At 38.6% G+C, this 23,577-nt stretch overlaps 1 protein-coding gene across 10 annotated transcripts in view; it reads right to left on the bottom strand.

Annotated features, from left to right (window-relative positions):
* INPP4B (inositol polyphosphate-4-phosphatase type II B) overlaps positions 1–23,577 on the bottom strand; it is a 721,154-nt gene that overhangs the window by 312,221 nt on the left and 385,356 nt on the right. For all 10 annotated transcript variants that reach the window (XM_060299724.1, XM_060299726.1, XM_060299725.2 and 7 more), the window contains 2 exons: positions 18,065–18,183; positions 15,864–15,980 (listed from right to left, as the gene is read on the bottom strand). In XM_060299724.1, the coding sequence (XP_060155707.1) occupies positions 15,864–15,980; positions 18,065–18,183 (236 nt within the window). The remainder of the gene's footprint in view (positions 1–15,863; positions 15,981–18,064; positions 18,184–23,577) is intronic.

The following is a 23,577-nucleotide window of genomic DNA, read 5'->3' as shown; positions in this document are numbered from 1 at the left end:
GAAACTCGTTAAATAACAACTCCCCTTTCCCTCTCTCCCCAGCCCTTGGTAACCAACATTCTACTTTCTGTTTCTATGAATTTAACTACTTTAGGTACCTCATATATATGATGTCATACAGTATTTGTCTTTTTGTAATCAGCTTATTTCACACAGCACAGTGTCAACAAGATCCATCTGGTTGTGGCATATGACAGGATTTCCTTCTTTTTTCGAGGCTGAAAAATACTTTGTTGTATGTATATACCACATTTTTTCTTTTATCTGCTCAACCATTGATAGACATTTGGGTTGCTTTCACCTCTTGGCTACTGTGAATAGTGCTGCTATGAACATGGGTGTACACGTATCTCTGAGATCCTGATTTCAATTTTTTGGATATACACCCAGAAGTGGGATTGCTGGATTGCATGGCAATTCTATTTTTAAGTTTTTGAGGAACCTCCATACTGTTTTCAGTAGTAGTTTCACCATTTTGCATTTCTGCTGACAGTGCACAAAGGTTCCAGTCCCTGCACACCCTAGCCATGGAGGAATAGAACTTGTTATTTCCTGGTGTTTTGACAATAGCCATCCTAATGGCTGTGAGGTTGCTCCTTATCTTTGTATTGAAACCTGGTCATCTCTCATTCTCCATAGTCACTATTTCCCAAGGTTCTCACTTTGATCATTTTCTCCTATTTCTCTTTCCTGATTCTCTGATTTTCAAAAATCACTTCTGTAAAGGTGCCTTCCAAATCTTTATTCCAAATACTATGGTTACTTCATAATTTAAAAAGTCATTTCCAACTTGCTTCTTTTTTTACACATTCCAACAAAGAAAGTTTGAAAGAACAGACACTTGTTTTCTCAACTTCCCTTGCTATTACTGGTGAGTATGGGACACAATTCTAGCCAATGGAATGCAAGAAAAAGTCTGGGACAAGTTTGCTTTCCTGAGGAAACAGAACAGAATGAGATAATACTCCCCCTTCCCCTTTGCTGTGGGAGAAAAAATACAAAATAATTTTTAAGCAACTGTTAGGTGTTTCCAGACAATATAAATCTTGTCATTTTCCCCTAATCCCATGCACCTATTTCCAAATGATTGCTTAGATATTTCTACATGGATATCTCATCTGTATGTCAATCTTATGGTAGCAAAAATCAAATTAATATAAAGAAACCTGTGCATTTGTCATATCTTTGTGTTTTCTTAATATAGCCAATATTAATATTTCTTATTTCACAGAATAAGTATAAAAATACTTAAGTGAATTAATAAATTGTGACATGACTAAACAGGGCAGAGCAAATAATCTCTAGGAACTTCCAATTGGAGGAAACAGCATTAAGATATACAGCTTTTTTCCTCATTTGACTATTTTTATCATGACATTGTCAGCATCCTAAAATAAGATCTCATGATCACTTGGCAACGTTGCTTACCTCCTCCAGGATGTCTGTTGGCCGACACTGAAGTCTTACAAGCTGTAACTCAGCTAACCTGAGACAGGCACCAAATAACACTAACGTAGCTATAGCTGCTACACGGGAACCCAAGGTAGGCGTAACCAAATTGAAATGAACAATGGGAAGGTCATCAGGGCATTTCAGCACCTGAAGGCAGATACGCTGACCCAGGAGAAAGATGCATTATCTAAGGCAGTTACTCCAGATATTGACAGAGCCTTCAAAACGTAAATTCTCCCTCTTCCCTTTCCTGGAGGTCAATTTAAAGAGGAAGTTCTTAACCACATTTACAAGGGTGGTCCCCTACAGCAGCAGCTTGACAGAAAGTCATCATCCACTTCAAATTATTAATAGAGTTAGGAAACTCACTGTTCCTGAAAAACCTCCCACACTCCAATAGATTCAATATCAGAAGACTGAGATTCTGGTTGACATTTCAATACGACCTTGAACAAATTATTTAAACTTACTTCCTAGCTCCCTGACTCAACAGGGTCTCTATGAGCTTCAACTGTAATACTACATGTACAAATTCTTTGTAATGATTGAAGTTGTATGTAATTTATTTGTTCTTTATTTTCCGTGATGTCCCAAATAATATTAGCACTGCTGAAAAAGGTGAAGTAATTCGTATAGCTATAGGGTAAGCTAATCCTATCCTTTAATCTGCCATCCAAAAATACCACTTGTACTCTGGTCTGATGTTTAATTAATTAATAACTCTTAAGCCTTTTCTTCTATTTTATCTTTGGTGTTTCTGAGAGTAAATGCTTAAGCCATTTGCCTTGCAGAAGAAAAACAAACAAAAAGATTTTTTTCATAACTTTTAGGTGGCTTTGGTCTCAGAAGTTCCTTCAAACAGTCTCATCTAGTTAAGCATTCATGAATTTCATGAGGTCAGACTAGAGAAGAAACGTTCTGCTTCCGTCTAACAAATGTTTTAAGAAAGAAAGCAAGATTGTAAGGAAGGTAGGAAAGAATTCTTTATTCTCCACTTTTACTTTCTGCTATATCCAAGGTCAAAGAATCTTATAAAATCATTTCATTTGGGGCAGTTAGAACGATGTCGCAAAAATCAAACTGGGGGCTTCCCTGGTGGCGCAGTGGTTGAGTCCGCCTGCCGATGCAGGGGACACGGGTTCGTGCCCCGGTCCGGGAAGATCCCACATGCCGCGGAGCGGCTGGGCCCGTGAGCCATGGCCGCCGAGCCTGCGCGTCCGGAGCCTGTGCTCCGCAACAGGAGAGGCCACAGCAGTGAGAGGCCCGCATACCGCAAAAAAAAAAAAAAAATCAAACTGGATGATGACTCAGAGTTGGAAGAGTGAAAAAGAGGTACAGGGTGATTCACTGGTCAGCCCACCTGTATAAGTATGATTTGAAAAGTGAATCTTAAAGAAGAGGGTTTTTTTCCTCTCATTCTTTCTCATGTGTGGTTTCAGAAGATAGACCCATAGACACAATGTCTCTTGTAACCCAAGTCAGAAGATGAGAGTCAGGTATCAAAATGACTCTTATAATGAAAAATGTGGACATGCCTTGCATTATCTTTTGCTGTTTTTCTCCCTTTTTGTAAAGAAATACTCAGGAAATGAATATTGGAGTATCAGAATACAGAGTATCAGGTTAATGAAATATTAAAATAAGAACAGAGAAAGTTGATTCTTATTCATTGCTAGACACTTGTTTCAAAGTGAAACAGCTCTGGTGTACCAGCATAGGCTCAGCACCCAGCCACAAATCATCTCATGAGAACACAGACAAGATATCCAGACTGATCAATTCACTGGAAACATGGTCAACCTTGAGGAGTCTGATAGCAGGAAACCACTAACCCTTCTCTTGGAAATACACTAGTGTCACTCGGGAAAGAGTGCCCTCAGTACAAGAATAGTATCTGCAGCAAACAATGATGATACTTGCATTTCTACTGGATTTTTAGTTTTCAAAGCACTTTGACATGTGCCTCTTTTCCTTTCAGCAGTAGACAGAGCAAGTATTATGGTTTCCATTTCAGAGCTGGGGAAACTGAGATCTGAAAAAGATAACTTGTCTAAAGCCACACAACTAAGTAGCAAATTTTAGATTAGAGCTTCTGATTCTAAACTTGATGTTCTTTATTCTCAATGTGGCATCACGATTGGGAAAGGATCCTTGAGGGGACAGAGAATTGTATCCTTGATCCCAAGTTTGAAAACGTCCTTGCTTCGCTTGTTTCCAACAGTATGTGAACCTGATTTTCCCATAATGGCATTCAGAAACCTTGCTCTTGCACCCACTGGTGTGGTTTTCAAATGCCTCTTATGGTCTCTTACAACAATTCAATAATTCATCTCCAGTTTGGTATTGTCTTTTTTCAGATACTTGTTTAGATTGCAAGTTCAAAGTCGATGACGCTAATACCAAGGGGAAGCACAGTGTGTGTGCTGGGGAAAGCAGAATGGGGAAGGCAATAAAACAGAATTTGAAAGACATCCTTCTGCCTTTAAGCCTACACTAACTGAAAAGGTTCTCTTTACACATAGAAGAACATTTCTCTGAATATTAACATTGCCCTAAGCATATTTTTGGCCTTGCATGACAACAAATGAACTTGATCCTGGAATTTCAACTTTAAAGCCTTACCTAATGTACATAAATACAAATTTGTGAATTCTACTCCGTGTACACACTCATATTTAAAACCGTTATATATGTAGGTATGAAGACACAAGCATGCGTCCAGAGTTTCTAACATGAGCCCTCAGTTTCTTTGTTGCTTGGAGGCCACAGCAAGCTGCTATGCACATTTCACTGTGCCTCAATTTAAACTCAGGAATGAAAAGCAAATGTTGTAGCCATAACACATGCTCCAAATTCCCTGAGTGTGGGCAGGCGGGGGGAAGGTGGGTGAGCTCTTGTTTACACTTAAATCCTATCCAATTAAGATTTTCTTGGGAAACTGCTCTCCCACATTCCAACATGCTAAAGTGACTATCAGTGCCCTTTTCAAAACAAACAAAAAACGGCAGTTTAAAAAATTATCAGTATATTATTTAAAAGTTTAAATATCCTTAGAGACCCCTTCTGATTAAACAAATCTTGATAGTGTCTTCCAAGAGCTGCTCTCTCTCTCTTGGTTAAAAACTATTACCCAGGTTTGTCTGAAAGACCAGTATCTCTGTGAACTCACACACTGAATTCCTTAGGACATCTGCCCCCTCAGCATTTAGCTCCATCCTTAAGGGGCACATCTTAAAAGATAGCTTGACTTACTGCCATGAAACCTGAGTAACCCGACTCATAGCAACTTGAGAAGAAAATCTTTGTGACGTGGAACCAGATGTCCCTCAACTTTTTTCAGAATGTGGCCTCACCTTCTGTCTTGGTAGATACACATGACTTTTCCCCGTATGTTTAAAAATACTTTTCACGTGAAGTTAAATACCAGCTGGAACCTAGCTGTAATTATCATTCCCTTCAAATGACTCTAAAGAAAGCCTAAGTTTCTTTAGAATTTCCCTTTGTTCCCACTGTGCTGCATATATAAACTTAAGGTAATTAAAAGCTATTCTGAGCTGTATAGCACACTGACCTTTTAAATCACTAGTTTCTGCCCCTTTCTAATCAGAAGAAATGTTTTGGCAACATATCACATTTCAGCTTTGCAAAACCAAGCAGGAATGGGAAGCCAATGCAAGACACACATCCTCTGTGCCCACGTCGGGCTGTTCAGGGATCCACCCCATCAGACAGAATGTTCCCTAAGCTTCCACCTGCCCTCACAGCTGTGCCAAGAAGGCTGCTGCATGAATGAGACAGAGCTGGCCAGCCAGGCACTCACAGCTAAGCTGCTGGAAAAATGGTAACAACCCGCAAATGCTTGAAAACTACCAGAATGAGGTCAATATCTCAGAGAGCCATAAGGGGAAGCAGAAATAAACTCTCTCTCAGTTCAGGGTCCAAGTTAGACTCACAAATCCCAGTGGGCAGTTATCAGATCATTTGATTGGTGTTAGCAGGTAAAAAAAATAAATACATAAATGCTCCTAAATCTACTTGGAAGCATGAATTCATTATCCAGTTTACTGACTACAACAGTACCGGAAGACGGAGCTCCAACTTGTGATCTCAGATCCTTGAGTCCCCTACAAGTTCCCCTAGTTATTTCAGGGAGTTCCCAGGGCTTCATCAAGTAATGCAAATGATGACCATCTTCTTCCTCTTTTGCTCTGACTGGCCTTGGTGAGGTTTTCAGCTACTGCCTTCATTCCCTACAGATGATCCCCCTGACGGTAGGTCCCTCAGGTCTGCCATCTCCCCAGGCACTGCCCTGCACCTGCCAGCATTCCTATAGGTGGCCACTTGTTTGTAGCAGTTCCCTCCCATCCAGGCTACTGACAGCCCTCCTGCTTTGAATCTTGAGGGTGCAAAAGTGACATTTCTCTGAGGACAATGTATTTTGCATGGAAGCAATATAAATGACACTTACCTTTTAAAGTTACATTTATTTTACTTAATTTTCAGAAAATCCACTAGCAGGATTGTTTGATCATACTATTATTTTATTTCATGCTCTCCTGTTTCCTTTCTTTCTTCTTCTTTCATTATCTACTCCTCTTCTCCCCCATTCCATTCACTGCATTTATTCTCTTATATTTTTCTACATACTCAACAGTCATTTACAATTATATATTGCTTAACTATAAACGCAACACACATACATATATAAAGGCGTTTTTTATTATTCGTTTTCAAAAAGTGGTATTCTATTATACATTATCTTCTGTATCGTGCTTTTCCCAAGTATGCAATACCTTGTGGATCTTCTTCCAAGTCTACTTTTAGAGCTCCAATTAATTAATCGTTCTTTTCTAAGGCTTCATAATATCCCTAATTAGGATACACCAGAATGTATTCACACTTTCCCTCTAATTTTTCACAGTAATGCTCAAACATTCTTCTCCATATATCCTTAAGTACTGGTGGCTTTACGTCTAAGAGGTTGACAGCTAACAGTAACATTGCTAAATCAAAACGTACACTTGCCTTTCATTTGACTAGATGCTGGCAGATTTTTTTGTTTTTTAAGTTGTAGAAGTTTACATTCAGTCAGCACTGTACGAAAGGGCACTTTTCCCACATTCCTGCCAGCAATGGTCTTTAATTTTTTTGCCAGTTTATCAGCAAAAATTGATGATCACATTGCTCGTTTAATTTGTGTTTCCAAGAAAATACAGTTAGAACACTTTTTATGTTTCTTGGTCATTTGATTTTCTTTTTCCTGAGGACTGGCTCGTCAAATACCGTGCTCAATTTTTTTTTTTTTTTTTTTTTTTTTTTTTTTTTTTTTTTTTTTTTTTTTGCGGTACGCGGGCCTCTCACTGCTGTGGCCTCTCCCGTTGTGGAGCACAGGCTCCGGACGTGCAGGCCCAGCGGCCATGGCTCACGGGCCCAGCCTCTCCGCGGCATGTGGGATCCTCCCAGACCGGGGCACGAACCCGCGTCCCCTGCATCGGCAGGCGGACTCCCAACCACTGCGCCACCAGGGAAGCCCCCGTGCTCACTTTTTTGACCCTACTTCTAAACTTGGAAGAACTCTTTAAATATTACGAGGATCACTAGTCCCCACCAATCTCAGTATCCCATTAGGGAATACAGGGTAGACTAAGCTTCTCTATGTTTTTGATGAACATGAATACAGTTACCCTGTTTTGGAAAGAGAATGGGAAATGGCCTTAACTACCCATTTCTACTTTAATTGTAAAAAAAGCAAATTAATTTTTCTTTTATTAATTAATGTTTTATTTAGGTTTTTCTTCTTTTTTCTTTTTTAAGCTAGGTTAAACAATTGTTTCCATAACTCACACATCTGAAGACGGTCAAGGGTGAAAACACTGAAACTACAGTTCTGCTGATCTCCATAAAATAAGGATGTGGCTACCTCATGGTCAAGCAGCCACTCTGCTATGGCCCCCAGAAATTTGTAAGAAGCTTGTTTTGCTTCATGAGTAAATTCATTTTCTTATGTTATTGTCTAAGAGCCAGTCTTTCTCCATGCAAACAACATTTCCTTCTGGAAAGTGAGGAGGTATTGATGAATATCCTTTTCTCTATTGTGGGAATCCAAAGAAAAACAAAAAACAAAAATCTCTGAACAGATGATATAGAGCAAGTACTGTGCCCATGCAGAGGATAGTGGCACAAAGAAAGAACTGGACTACGTGAGGAAAGGGAAAACAATGTAAAGAGCAGGGTAGAATGGAATGCACTTGATATGTAACTACAGAGAAGAGGAAATTAAAGGAAGAGATGGAAATGCATATATACAGAGAGCAGCATAAATGCTAAAGGGAAGGTGTTAAATAAGTAGCACTTCTGCTTCTGGTTAAGATGTAAAAAGTTGCAAGAGATTGTCACTCCCATTGTTACACTGAGAAGAGGTCATTATGCCACCAAATCATACCTTTTGTTAAACCTATCAGAAAACTGAGGGTATAAATAAACCAAAAGGAAATGAAATCCAGATGGTGACAGACCCTTAGTAGAGGAAGAAATGCCCAGGGCTGGTGTCATCCTTGGCTAAGCAGCAGGAAGTAGAGGATCTTCCATATAAACCAGCTGAACTTGTAATGACTTTCTATAATGAGCCCATGTGACCTGGCACGAGAAATCTGAATCCCTAGGAGCCCTAGCCACAGCCTGAGTCTCACCCATCCACTTACTTTTTCCCATGGGATGTCACATCATGCAGGAGGGTATTCCAATGAAGGATGGGGGGGCAAAAGAGCAGTGAGATTCACTGCTAAGGTGCACAGGGCTTTCTCTAAGGCGAGGGCTGAAGAGCAGAGGTTGATTCCCCCACATACTAGGCTGAAGCTTGGCAAAGATGTGGAAGAGCAGTGAATTAAAGAAAAAAAATTGCTCCCGGAATCTAAGGTTGGTTTAACATACAAAACTAAAGTAATTCATTACACTAACAGAATAAATAAGAAAAACATTTCAGCATCTCAACACATACCAGAAAAATATAGTTTGACTCAATCCAACACCATTCATGATAAAAAAAAAATACACAGAAAATTATAGATAGAAGGGAAATTACTCAATCTGATAAAAAGGCATCTATGAAAAACTTACGGTTAAGATCATACTTAATGGTGATATGTTAACATTTTCCCCTTAAATTTGGGAACAAAACCAGGATTTCCACTGTTACCACTTCTACCAATACTGTATTAAATGTCCTACCTAGCCAGTGCAATAAGGAAAAATAAAATGCACAATGATTGGAAAGGGAAACATAAATATTTCATTATTCACAGATAACATAATTGTGTATTTTACAAAACTCTATGGAATCCATCAAAAAATCCTTTAGAACTAATATGTGAATTTAGCAAGGCCGCAGCCTTGGCTACAAGTCAATATAAAGAAATGATTATATCTCTACCTATTAGCAAACAACAATTAAAAACTGTACTTTTAAAATAATACCTTGTATACTAGCATAAAAAATCATATACCTAGAAATAAGTCTAAAAAATATTATGACTTATATACTGAGCACAAATACATTGCCCATAAAAGTTTAAAGACCTAAATAAATGGAATGATATCCGTATCATATTTATAGATCACGAGACTCAATGTCATTAAGATGTCCATCTCTCCAAACTGATCTATAGATTCAGTACAATTCCAGTCAAAATCCCAACAGGTATTTTAAAGTAACTGACAAGTTGTTCTAAAATTTATATGGAAAGAAAAAGGGCTTTCAAATTGGCAAAAACAAAAACAACAACCTCGATAAAAAGAACAAGCTGGTAAAGATAAAGGACTTAAACTACCAGATTTCAGGACTTATTATGAAGCAACAAAAATCATGTTATTGTCATGAAGCTAGACAAACAGATCAATGGAACAGAACAGAGCATCAAGAAACAGACCCACATGTATCAGTAGACACTGATTTTCCAGTCAAGGTACCAACTAAATTCAGTGGAGAAAAAAGTATTTTTAACAAATGATGCTGAAATAACTAGATATCTACATAAGAGAAAATAACTTTAATCCCCACCTTATTCCTATTACAAAAAATAATTTGAGGTGGAGCTTAAACCTAACTGTAAAGGCTAGAACTATAAAATATTTTGGAGGAAAACACTGGAGAATATTCTCCTGGCCTGAGGTTAGGGAGATTTCTTAGGGCACAAAAGCACTTACTATGCATGAAAAACGGACTTAATCAGGATTTAAAATTTCTGATCAATAAAATACATCATTAAGGAAATTATTAGGCAAGCCAAAGACTCACAGAAAACCATAACACATATATCTAACAAAAGCACCTGTATCCACAAAATATGAAGAATTCTTAGAAATAACAATAAGAAGAAAACCAATTTTTTTACATAGGCAAAAGACTTGAACAGACACTTCATTAAAAAAACAAAACAAAACAAAACAGGGCTTCCCTGGTGGCGCAGTGGTTGGGAGTCCGCCTGCCGATGCAGGGGACACGGGTTCGTGCCCCGGTCCGGGAAGATCCCACATGCCGCGGAGCGGCTGGGCCCGTGAGCCATGGCCGCTGAGCCTGCGCGTCCTGAGCCTGTGCTCCGCAACGGGAGAGGCCACAACAGTGAGAGGCCCGCGTACCACAAAAAAAAAAAAAAAAAAAAAGAGATGAGTGGCCAATAAGCACAGGAAAACCTGCTCAACATAACTAGTCACCAGGAAAATGCAAATTAAAGCCACAATGAGATACCTCTTCGTATCTACTAGAATGCTAAGTGAAAAAGATTGACAGTATCTTCATTTGTGCAGTAACTAGAACTCCCATGAATTACTAAGAGGAGGAAAATAAAGTTGCAAATAATTCTGAAGAATAGTTTCTAGAAAAGTTAAACAGGTATCTGACCTATGATGTAACTATTATACTCCTCGGTATTTACCCCTCAGAATAAAAGGACAATTTCCAACAAATACTTGCACTCAAATGTTCATAGAGACTTAGTCATTGTTGTTAAAAGCTGAAAACAATTAAATGTCCATCAATATGAGAATGAATAAGTAAATTGTGGTGTATGACTATAAAAGAATACAATTCAGTAATCAAGTCACTGAGCAACATGAATGAATCTCAAAACCATTATGTTGAACAGAAAACACCAGATACAAGAGAGTGCACACTATGTGATATCATTCACATAAATTTTAATAAGCAAAACAAATATATGTCGGTAGATATGGGAAAGTGATTGCCTTACAGGGTGTGGGGGGGTGGCAACTGATTGCGAAGGGATACAAGGGAACCTTCTGGAAGGACGAAAACGTTTTACACCTTGCCTTGGGTAAAGGCCACATGGTCATATGCATTGTCAAACTCATCGAAGTGAACGCTTAAGATCTGTCTCTTTTATTGTATGTAAATTATGCTTCAGTAAAATATAAATATGCTCTTTGTAAACATATACCACTTAGCAACAGGAAGAAAGGAAGAGAAGTTATTTATGAAGGGCGGCAACATGTTAGAACTCTGAACTACTTCCGTATGGAATTGGCAACTCCCCTTGCAAACTATGTCATAACGTAAAGGCGAGCATTCCAAACGGCCAAGGCTGAGTGAATGAAGAGGCTGAGAGGACCATGCAGCACACATAAAAGAAAAAGGAAAAATAAGGCCGGGGGACAAAAGCAAAAGTATGAGACATAAATCTAGCCATTTCACAACAGGCAGTAACAGCTATGTTTTCATGAATAGTACCTGGTCACTCCATTACAAAAGTTTTTCAGACATCTGCAGTTAGTTATACATACAGAATTTAAGTGCTTAAAATGTTTGGATATGAGGTTTTTTTCCTATATTTGATTATTGACATTTTTTTCTCAATTAACTAATTTTTAGTCTCCAAATGAAGAATGCTTTTAAAGTATCAGTTGAAGTAAAAAATATCATATTGTGGGAGCGAAAAATGAGAGAAATCCTATCAACTATGTACGTACCATAGTGTAGCATGGAAAAAATAAAGGATCTTTGACTTGACCTACTTAAGTTTTTAGAATCCCAATTGCTTCATCTTTAAAATGGGCATAATGATACTTCTGCCCTCAGAGAAGTTTTATGGAGATTAAAGAAGAAACTAAAAATTAAACATAGTGCTTGGTATATACTTAGTGATCAGTAACCTTAATTTCTTTTTCCTTACCCAGTTCACCATATCTTCCAGGTAGAGTGGAAGGCCAGGCACAGAATTTGTCTTAACAAGTATAGTTAGACTTAAATTTGTAAGAAGTCAATGAAGAAAATCAAGCCAAGCCAAAGTATACTAAATAGAAAATGGTTTTATTTTCCATTGAAAAACATAAAAACTGAACTGGATAATGCTGCCTAGGGAATTGTACTAGTACTAAACTTCCTTGGACATATAACACACAAAATACAATGCATTTACATCCAGGGGACTTCCCTGGAGGTCCAGTGGTTAAGACTCTGTGCTCCCACTGCAGGGGGCAGGGATTCAGTCCCTGGTCAGAGAATTAAGATCCCATATGCTGCACGGTGTGGCCCCCTCAAAATAAAAATAAACTAAAAAACATAGATTCATATCCAATCTAGATAAGGTCACTTTTTCTGAAAGGCACAAATGGGGAGTTGTTACTTATTGGTGGTAAAAAATGTCTCAGGACGTAGATTCTCACCTGAGAAATGTTCAGTGTCTATTGGACATGGGACTCTGTCCTATAAGCTAAACAGGGGGAAACAAGAGTCATTCTGAATCAGCAGTTAGACTCTTTTCATTCTTTACAATGACTGATTGCATTTCTGCTGAAGTTATTAAGAAAGACAATCTCGGCTTCAGTTGTTTAGAGGAGTATGAGAACAAGTTAGATTATTGCCGCATCAAGGGCGCCGATGGAAGGTTATCATATCCCTTTCAAAACTTCCAATTTTAAAATGTATGTAAACAAATGTGAGATGGCAAAGTAACATATTTATCTGACCGGCTAATTCCAAGTAATAATAAACTCAATAGAAAAAGACAAGGAACTTAGTCAGCTAGCTCCATTAATTAGTATTCAGCCAATAGAGAGTATCTCATTGTCCTGTTCTAATATGATCAATGGTTTACTAAGATCAAATATTTAAACTTCTTTTAAATACATGCACATAATTTGTTGATTTTCCAAAACACATAAATATTCATAATTTCATTTCTTAATCCTTAAAACTATTATGATCTTAAAATAATTAGGTTCTTAAATGCCCATAATCTAAACTGTACTTTAAAACCACTTGCCACCTCCTTCACTTCTGCATCCACCTCCACACCAAAAACAAACAAACCTTAAGAAAGAGGAGGAATGGTGCCAGCCATGAAAAAGAACAGAATAATGTCATTTGTAGCAACATGGATGGACCTAGAGATTGTCATACTGAGTGAAGTAAGTCAGATAAAGACAAATATCATATGATACCACTTGTATGTGGAACCTAAAAAAGTAATACAAACGAACTTATTTACAAAACAGAAACAGAATCACAGATATAGAAAACAAACCTAAGGTTACTGGGGGAGGAAAGGGGGGGAGGGATAAATTGGGAGATTGCGATTGACATATACACACTACTATATATAACATAGATAACTAATAAGAACCTACTGTATAGCACAGGGAGCTCTTCTCAATACTCTGTAATGACCTATATGGGAAAAGAATCTAAAAAAGAGTGGCTGTATGTATAACTGATTCACTTTGCTATACAGCAGAAACTAACACAACATTTTAAATCGACTATACCCCAATAAAAATTAAGACAAAAGAAGGAGAAAAGGTGCCAGGATAAGACTACATGTCCATGGAGACTATTAGCATATTAATGAACTGTGTCTCTATTTACACTTCCATCACCAGAACTGTTAGTTATTTTAAGGAAGAAGTTATGCTTTAATTAACAGCACTTGGTAAATGAAAGCTGGTTGCATTTCTTAAGTATGTTCAAATTTCACAAGTCTTCTTTCACAGCAGGGATTCCAGTTTATTCAATACTTTTATGTGATAAAACCTCTGGATCAAGGAAGAAAGTCTTTAAAAGCCCCTAATTTATGAGTTTTCAGAATAGAAGCCCATAAAAAGCATAATTAATGAGTAAGCTAACTATCCCTAGAGCATTAACATACATAACATTTTAAATGAGGCAGATTGAAGGGGATAGAAACACCTTTGGTATTTAATATTTCTAACTCTGATATCTCTAAGGACTTAACCAACCCAAGAGCTCAACATTTTCATCTCTGTAGCACAGTGCTTCTATAACTCTGGCCCTTCCATATTCTCCATCCTGTCTATACCTTGGGACCTTTGGGAGCACTGAATTTGACCATGTGCTTGGAAAAACCATAAAATCCCATAGTTTCTGCTTTGCTTTCCCTGTCACCCTGATCACTTCCCTGCTTATTACTTCTCTGCATAGTTGTGTCACCTCCTCCCACCATCCATTTGAACCATAGCTCCCTTTTTCCTAATTTTATGACTTTTTTCTCCCATTTCCCTCTCTTCTTGGCAGAAGGCAAAAGAAAAAAAAAAAAAGTTATGCTGTAAGTTTTGTGCATAGTCTTTGGTCCAGATATCCCAATCACAGTCTACTCCTTTTCTTTGTTACCTCAAAAATCAAGGAAAAGGAATAGAAAGGGTAAAAACAAAACTCCCTGGCAAATATTAATATATTTTTTTAGTTGCGAGCTTTAACCCCAATGTTTGTCTCTTAAAATATTTTTATCGTATACATATATCCCCATATCCACTCCCTCTTGTATCGTATACGTATAGCTGATTCACTTTGCTATACAGCAGAAACTGACACAACGAAGTAAAGCAATTATACTCCAATAAAGATGTTAAAAACATATATATATATTTTTATCTTCCACTTTTCTTCAAAGAAGTCAGAAATAATAAGTGTAGGACTACTTAAGAAAAAACAAAGTAAGTAAATATGGGAAAAGCCTTTGGTTAATATTCTTTTATTTGATTTTTACTATTTATGAGAGACCACAAGACAGTAGCCAAAACAATAACTACAGCAATAATAAACTTGCACTTATGAATCTGTAGCTGTTAAGTCTTCTGAATATGTTTCATATATTAGCTTATTTAATCCTTACGACACCCCCTTTGCCCCCACCAGGTAAATATAAATGAGGATCAATTCTCCCAGAGTCACAAAGTGGAACGGAAACCAGACAGGCTGCCTTCTCAACCGCTCTGCCTGGCCGCTATCACTGTTTCTATGCCACATAGGTGCTGTGCATCTCATTGGGCATGTCTTCTGCAGTTTTGAAGACATGAGCTTTTCTGGGGCTGAGTAGAAATGCCTTCAATGCAGATTTTTTTTCTCTGTTACATATACCCACCATCTACCTATGTTACATGTTTCGGGGTAAAGAATGAAAAGGAAAGAGAGACTCATGAGCAAGACAGAAACGCCTAGTGAGGGCAGAGCTGAAAGGTGCATTTCCCCTCAAGCAGGTGTGTGTGACTCTCCAAGCCGGGCAGCACCCCATAGTCTCAAGCAGAATTCTCCTAGAACCTACTGGTCTACCTGCCTTCAAAGTGCTTCCTGGCTTATACTTCATTGTGGACCATCAATACTCCCATAGCTCACCCAGCCTTGAAAACAAACAAAAATTCATTCTGATGGGAGAGATTTAAAGAAGAGGGCTAAACCGTCCCCTTCTCAACACCTATCAATAACATTCTCTCTTGTCCAGGGATTGTCAGAGTGGGCTCCAGAGGCAGTGCCTGGGTACCTAACGGTCTCACTTGAACCCACTGATTCAAGCGGAGGAAAAGTCAGACCCAGTAGGAACAGCCTAGGACAAAAGGCCATCAGGACTTGACGTGACCTTCCTGTAACCAGGCCAATGAAAGCTTCTGCCTCATGCTGACGATTACTTCCTCCTCTGTTTGCTTTGGTCCCACAGACAACATCAGAAGAACAGAGGGAGTTTCTCTTATTCAGTACATAAAAGAATAAATTGTGAAAGCAGAACACTTTATCAATCCCATTTTAGAATAATGACAATATCTAGAAAGTTCTGAAACATTATTTAATCTCTTCCACTTGCTTTCTGCTCACGGTGCTACTCCTTCAACAACTCCTAAAGCATAACAACAAAAATGGAAACCAAGACATCCAGTCAGCCTCCCTGAAAGAGGGGAAAAACGGTTCTGAAAGCTTCTGCTCCTAACCAGTTGCCAGTATGGCACTAAGCCAAATGAACTTGAAAGAAATCCCAGCAAACTATAAACATAAGACAACCATAAACACAGTACAAAGCCCCTCTTCGAAAAATGCCAGTTACATCAAAAACCCAGTGGTTTGGAAAAGCCTACTGCTTTTCCCAAAGAAAGAAATAAGTACAAGTACTTACAGTGTCATAAGACTTATCCTTGACATCATAGACTGTTAGTTTTATTTTGGTCTCCTCATAGATGGGATACTCAGATGGGAATGTGACACCAGTCAAGAACAGTGGGTCTCTTGTTCCCTGTAACAGCACAAGCAGACAACTTTGATTCAATAAGGCAGCAGTCAGCAGCATGCAGTGACACATGAGAAAGCAGCAAGTGTCTGGGTCTGCTTTTCTAGGAAGTGGTTCTATTAGAAGAGATATCTGAATTGCCAAATGATGGCCACAGGGACACGGCCCAGGGCCCCAAAGGACTGATAGAGCTGTTGACAGTAAATGCCCTGCATCATTGTCAGAGCTGCTAAGCATCTTGAAAAACAATTTATTTTCATTATATGCAGCACCCTTCTTTAGGGTCAGTTGTCTGTCCATTTAGAATACATGTAATGGACATAACCTGTGATTTATGCAAATACCCTGAGATATTGACTGATCAAATTAAAATGAAGCTCTTTTCTCATCAAGAACCATTTGGCAATCTTAGGCTGTCCCTTTATGTCCTTTCTGTAATGATTCAATTGAAAGCCATGCTCTGATAGCGTCCATTTGTTTTTAGATGTTCAGCTGTATTTTTTTTCTCAGACTGATTTGAAAACTAATGAAAGAAACTAAATATGATGCATTCGGGGCTATGAAATTACTAGCTCAGGATGCAGTGCACAGGGTTTTTCCATGCCTCAGGATTCATTTTTAGAGAGCTGACATCCAACATTAAATTTTATATCTATATTTAAATATGCATAGTGCTGAATATCATGGAGATATTTGCTAGAGTTCTGTAAGCCAGTTGTTTATGGAAGTTTCTGGAAGCTGAAGTTATTCATTTATTCATTCATTCTTCCTTTTATTCAACAAATACTGCGTTTTGTTTGGCACAGTGTTAGATGCTCTGGAACACACAGTGAATGAAACAGTCAACAACAGCTATGTATGTTCAAATAAATGTGTCAAAATAAATAATTTCTTTTAAGTTTTGACAATATTTTTAAAATAATCAAGTTGAAATAATGCTTGAAAATAGTTTTCATATAAATGAACAATTTTCCAATTTTAGTTTTCCTTGAATGAATAAGACTATTTTTGTTTATTCAACCACAGCATTAACTACAAATGATACCAGCATTGGAACCTAAAGTTTCCCAAGGACAGAGTCAGGGCTACGTGTAGGATCTGGGTCATTCCCATTAGAGAAATGAATGGAGTTTCGTCTGAATCATTTTTTCCACCAATGGCACTGAGCAAGCCAGATCTGGGGTAGGCAACTTAGACTCTTACAGAGAAACTCCTCGTTCAAAACAGAAAGGGCTCCCAAGTCGAAGAAAAGCAAAGCTTAAGGAGTGTAGAAAACATTTTCTTTAGTCCCAGAGAGTAAGTATCTCTCATTCACTAAGGCTGTGAAATATGTGATGAGAACAAAATAATCAAAAGGGAAACACTTCCTCTTTTGAATCTGGTCCAACACAATAACAAGTTTCCTCCCAACACATTGTGAGTGTTATATTAGCAACAATAAATGTAAATAGGAAATCTCCCAACGGATGAATAATATTTACACCTTTTGCCTAGAAACATTACAGTGTCTCAAATTAATTATCCACCTTTCTTTGAAAAACATCATACTTTAAAAAGACACACACGAAAGGCAGAGAATATGAAGCTTCTGACGTGCACGAAAGGCAGAGAATATGAAGCTTCTGACATGCACGAAAGGCAGAGAATATGAAGCTTCCACAGTCAATCTGAAGAATACAGGAAAAAATGAAAAGGGCAAAAACACTTAGGTTTAAAACGCCTCTAGGTAATTTACAACTTTCTTTTTTGCCCCTCAAAGAAATATTCATTCCATTTAATTTAAAATTTATATATATATATATTTTTCCCCCCCCCTATTTAGTACTCTATTCAAAGATCCAGAGTGGGGATTTTCCTTCTACTTACTAAAGAAAAATAGGTCTTTTATAAAAAAGGCAAGTTCTTTCCCCATTTGTTTATTCTGGTAAGTTACAAATGCATGCTTAGTAACCTCAGGTATGCTTTCCTAAATGAAGGAGGACTGCAACCTAGCACAGCTGCAGGCCAAAATCTAAAGTATTTCAGCTGCTTGCTCAAATCCAGAGAGACTGAGAGAGAGCGAGAGTAAATCAGGCACACAGCACGCTCACCTCCACAATTTCCGTGCTGGAGTATCTTGTCAGACCCTGCTCCGCTGGGTGGATTACTGAGATCTGCACCAGTGTATTCAGCTTCCTATCACGCACGGGAGCCACAAGATCCTTGCATGCTGGCAATGGCAAAGAAAAGAGAAAGAAGAGAAACTAACATCGTATCTCAGGGAAAACTTTTGTCCCGGGTTGGAAGGAAACTCAGCGCCGGCGCTGAATGAAACCTTCTGGGACTCTGGCTGATTTTACAGAGGAAGTCCCTTGGAAGTACCTTACAGAAATAGGAAGTCACGTGCTGCGGAGCGGAATTGAGAATTCATTTCCACTGGCCACATGTGCAGCTCATGCGAGTCTCCACTGCCCTCGGATCCCAGCTCTCATGTGTGACCCTGCACACACAGCTCAGGGGCTTTGAGCGACTTTAATTAGTCATTAAACCCCGGGCTTTAATTCACACCCCTAGACTACATAAACTGACTTGGGCCACATCCGGGGAACTTTACGCTTCTCCTTATTGACACTGGCAGGATTAGTTCAAATGTTGGAAGGCACACTTGGTCCTTACTTATCTATTCACTAGAGCTGGCCTCCTACAGTCCTACATAGGGACAGACGCGGGGAAGGGAGGCTACCCTATCACAGCAACACACAAGCCCCCGGCAAGGAGCAGAGGAGGAGGTGGAGGGGTTAAAAGCGTCCTCTGTCCAGGACTCCAGCCAAGTCTGGGAGGCAGAAACGTCGGAAAAAAATGATAGGTTAATTCTTGCCCAGGGGCCACAAAAGTAAGACCTATCCCTTGAGACACCAGGCTCATATTACAGACGCTCTCCACCATACCATATTTACTTGAATATTTTCTCCTCCCACATATCATTCTCACAATTGCACAATTGGGGGAAGAAAAGTCCAAAAAAAATTCCTTTTCAGCAAGTCCAATATCTGCTCGGGTGTTTCACCACCTGGCTTTGAAATAGTAATTTTACTACCTGCATTTGGATCCCGAAGTATCATGCAAAGTGTCCTCACGACAGGGAAGAGGTTCAAATTAGGCTGAGCTGGGGGCTAGGGTCAGGCTGGAGCTGGGACCAGGGACTAGCAGTAGCCGCGGGTCATGGATTCATGGTGAGAGTATGCTGGGCTCTATACCATATACATCTCACGCCTCTGACCAGTGCAGAAAGAGAGGGAAGGACCCAAGTATTTAAGCTACATTCTGGCTCTGCAACAGTGTACACCTACTAGGACAGAGGTACTACGGTTTAAACCTGAAACTTGAAAGCAAAGCAAATTATGAATGTAATGATCACCTTTCCTTTGCTTACAGATCAGCTCATTTATAGAAGCAGAGTGGGACAGAGGAAAAAGCAGGAGCTTTGGAATGAAACTGGCCTGGTTTTCGGCCAGTTCTACTAGCTAAGCAATTCTGGGCAAATTTTTCAACTTCTTAATTTCTTCTTGACAGACTTTGAGATCCTTTTACTCCTGTACGGTATTTTGTTATAATTTTCCTTATTTAAACCATATGCCTCTAACCGTACGGGAAAGCTTAGGAAAGCATGCTTGGAACAAATTAATAGCAACAGTTTATTTAGCCATCATTATTTTTGAGGCCTTTTGCCAATTATCTCTTTATTTCTCAAAATAGTGCTTTGAACTATTATTTCATTTTTACATACTAAGAACTAGAGGCTTTGAAAGAGTAAGTGCTCACATGTACATTACTAGAACTCTCTGGTAGTTTTCTTACATCACACCCCAGCAGTTCCATCTCTTTTCTTGGCATATGAATTCCTCTCTCAGACAGTGGCACCTCTCTTTGGAAGACCAACTGCCATAATTCTTTACTGTCTAACCCAAGAGATCTAGTTTTAGAAAATACTGATGCAAGGTTTCAATAATGTCAACATATTACCGGAAAGAAAAAAAAAAACAGATTTAGACCTGACTGTCCTTTGGTGGTTGTTTTGATCGTTTCCTCCACTTGCCTAACGAATGTTTAATTTTATCACTCATTCTCTGGGCTTTCTGCATATATCTCTCCTTAGAATTTGAAGCTGGAGTCAATTTGTTTCCCACACATGCATTTTGTCCACTTTCTGCTGGTAGCTTCATCTCTACCTTATGAGCTTATGACATGTTTGCTCAAAGTAAGTTAATTCTTGTCTGATTTCTTATCAGCCTTGATTGTGGGCTGTGGTTAGTTCTCAGAAGTGAGAAGCTGTTCTCCATTTTATCAGCGAACCTCTCAGACTCACTCCTAATAAAAACAGAGATAATCTCCATTAAACTCAAATGTTCAGTCCGACCCAATTTGCAGATTCCCCCAATACTGATGAAGTAAAAACAACTGTAATGGCACTTTGCATTTCTTTATATTTTAGATCTAAAATATGGCCTAGAAAACAACAACAACAACTAAGGTCACATCTTGGCTGTCCATATCTTTTCCTTCCTGAAAGCCCAGAGATTTTAATGTTCCCTACTTCTATGTGGCAAGATGTTAGGAAAAGACTCTGACATCAGTCAGACTTCCTGAGCTATAGTCCCAGGTTCCTCATTTTCTACGTATGTGCCTTTAAGTCACAAACTCTTAGCTGCTCAGTTTCCTCATCTGTCTATTTCTCAGGATGGAGGCAAGGAAGAAATTAGGTCCCTTTTTATGAATGGACTTTTCTATGCAAAATAAAGCTTACTAATATTTACCAATATCAATACCTACATTTACTAATAGTTAGTGTTTTATTCTTCTGTACAATGGTTTTTATTGGTTCAGCCATATTCAGACAGCTCCTTAAAAACTATCATTAGGTCCAATATTTCTTTGTAAATATCAAACCAGTACATGACTCATTGCATTTAGTAAAGTGAAACCCATACACACTATGGATCTATACATACTGACACTGTCCCACTGGAGGGGTGATAAATGATGAGTGATTGAATTGCTTCACAGAGACTGGGTCACTATAAAGTATAACCTGCATAGGAACTTTTTAGTAACCACTAAAGAAGCCTGAAAAGTCTGTTTTCAGAAATCAAAAAAAAAGGTCATATCAATTTTCCAGCCATACTTAGCACTACCCATTACCCATGCAAAATTCTACTCTATGAGGGAGTGACCTGCATAAGTGGTCTTCAACTCACAGGACTAAAAGAATACTTCAGGGTTTTGCTTTGGTTGTTTCGTTTTATTCGAGAATTCTTGAATCAAATGGGTCGTAACAAGTAAATACCTCTCTGCCATCATTCACTCACCAGTAGACTTTTTACTTTTATTTCTGCCTTTTTATTGGCTTTGTTTTGGACTGAGCTGTTTAAAAGCATTCTCAGAGCCCAAGAGAGTTTAAATATACAAGATGTTGATAGGTTGGGATTCAAATATGCTTGTGTCTACTGAATTGTTTATTTTTTAATAAAAAGGGGAAAAATCACAATGTAAAAGTAATGAATAATTTTTTTAAAAAACTACAATTTGAAACTTTTCTTTAGAAAAAAACAAAAGAGCTACGAGTGACTGTTTTTCCTGTCACCTTTGCTATCTGGCCACATGAGAATTCACTTTCCATCGTCAGTGCTGGTGAATGAGATGCTCACAGGCATTCCCAGCTGAGATTTGTACAGGATCCAGACAGCTCTCTGCTGGAAGAGAATCCTCAATAGAAGTGTAATGATAAAAACAAACAGAGCTTCAATATCTCAGGAGAGGGCTAGGCACTGAGCAAACTGGAAACCTATGCTGTACCAAAAGAGGGGCCCTCCATTCAAATTCATGGCCTGAAGAAATAAAAGCCCACGTGGCTTGATTTGAGGATTTGTCCAAAGCTTGAAATCCCAGTCATTGTATGAGTTAAACTGATATATCTGTGACGAAATTTGGCCTAAGGACCAGAAGATGCCAACCTCCGATCTAGATGCTTAAAGCTACTACTTGGATTCTTAGGGAGAAGTGCAGATCATCTGTTGCTCCTATAATTCCTCTAATATCTGAGAATCCGGAAGCTAAAGGGTTGGAGTTTCTGCGTTCTTGTTGAATTAATATTCTGCCCACCCCAAAGTACCGTTTTTATAAAAGATCTGTTTTTGTTTCATTCAGCCATCATTTCTAAAGCACGTCAAGTCTTTTGAGTCCTTACAGCCGTTCCATCCTTCTAGCCAACAGTGGCTGGAAGCCTAAAAATGTCTCCAGACTCTTCTACCGGAGAGCTCAGCCCCAGCAATTATCAATTTGAACACAACTGTCAGTTCAGGTGGCTTTGCATTCAGCAGCTAGTTATTCTAAGACCTGCCCTGGCTATGGAGTGTTCAAATAAGCAGAGGTGCCTGCCACAGGCTTTCACGGGGGCAGTGGCCCGAGCCACTGGTGTAGTGTGAGTTCAAGGCTGACTCCAAGAAACTGTCTCTTTCCCCTTAAGAACTCTTTCTTCTGTGAAGTCAGGTCATTTTTCTTGCCCCACTCTATCTCATCTCTCTTCTTGCCATTCAGTGTTAGTAGCATCGAACAAAGTTTATCCTCAATCCTCTAGAAAAAGCAATGGCCACAAGCGGGGGCGGGTGGAGGGAGACTTTGACATGAATTCCCATATCTCTACAATTCTGCTCTTAAATTAGCCAGAGGAAAGTTAGGCTTAAAGGAGAAACCACACAGGAGAGCAAACAGAGAAAAAAGAAATGTTTGCTTGTTTGTTTTTCAACTTGGGATAAAATTATATTTGAAACCAGAATCTAGCCTAAGGAATTATGTGACTTTGGATACATTACTCTTATCTCTTTCAGTCTCTATTGTCTTATCTGTAAAGTGGAAGTCAAAGGACAGATTTCATAGATTTGCTATAAAGATTATATGAAGTAATATATGTTGAATGCTAGGCACATAATAGGTCCTTTTATTATATATTAAGATTGATATGAATATAATTATACATTGGCACAAAAATGGATTTTATCTATTCAATATTCTTATAGTAATTAAATGCTCAAGATATCCCAGGTTGGTCCTGATTTTATGTAACCTTATTCTTTTTTAATAAAAGTATTTTATTAAATATATGCCTGTGATTTCTTGGTACCTTCTTGTTTTCAATACAAAAAAATTTTAAACCCCTTACTGGATTATTTGTTAATTTCAGAAATCATAGTTATCATTAATATATTGCTTTCTGTGAAACCAGATGTACACATTTATACTTGCTAATTTCACCTCTGACTAGGCACTTCCAAATGAGAAGCCAAAAATAGCAGAAAGATTTATTTATTTTCTGTCTGGCCTCAGACGTACTACATGTAAACTCACCCTCTATGCAGAGATTTATCTGGGAGGTTAGTGTTCCTTTACTTAGAGAGGGACTTCCCTGGTGGTCCAGTGGTTAGGACTCTGCGCTTCCACTGCAGGGGGCAAGGGTTCGATCCCTGGTCGGGGAACTAAGATCCCGCATGCCACATGGCCAAAAAAATAAATAAAAAATCCTTAGAGAAAGTTGGTCCACAAAGAGTCATTGTCTTAACAACTGAGATGT

The sequence above is a fragment of the Globicephala melas genome, chromosome 5 (assembly GCF_963455315.2).
Source record: "Globicephala melas chromosome 5, mGloMel1.2, whole genome shotgun sequence".
Classification (NCBI taxonomy): domain Eukaryota; kingdom Metazoa; phylum Chordata; class Mammalia; order Artiodactyla; family Delphinidae; genus Globicephala; species Globicephala melas.
The sequence above is the reverse complement of the archived record's forward strand: the minus strand, read 5'-3'. Positions and strand labels throughout refer to the sequence as shown.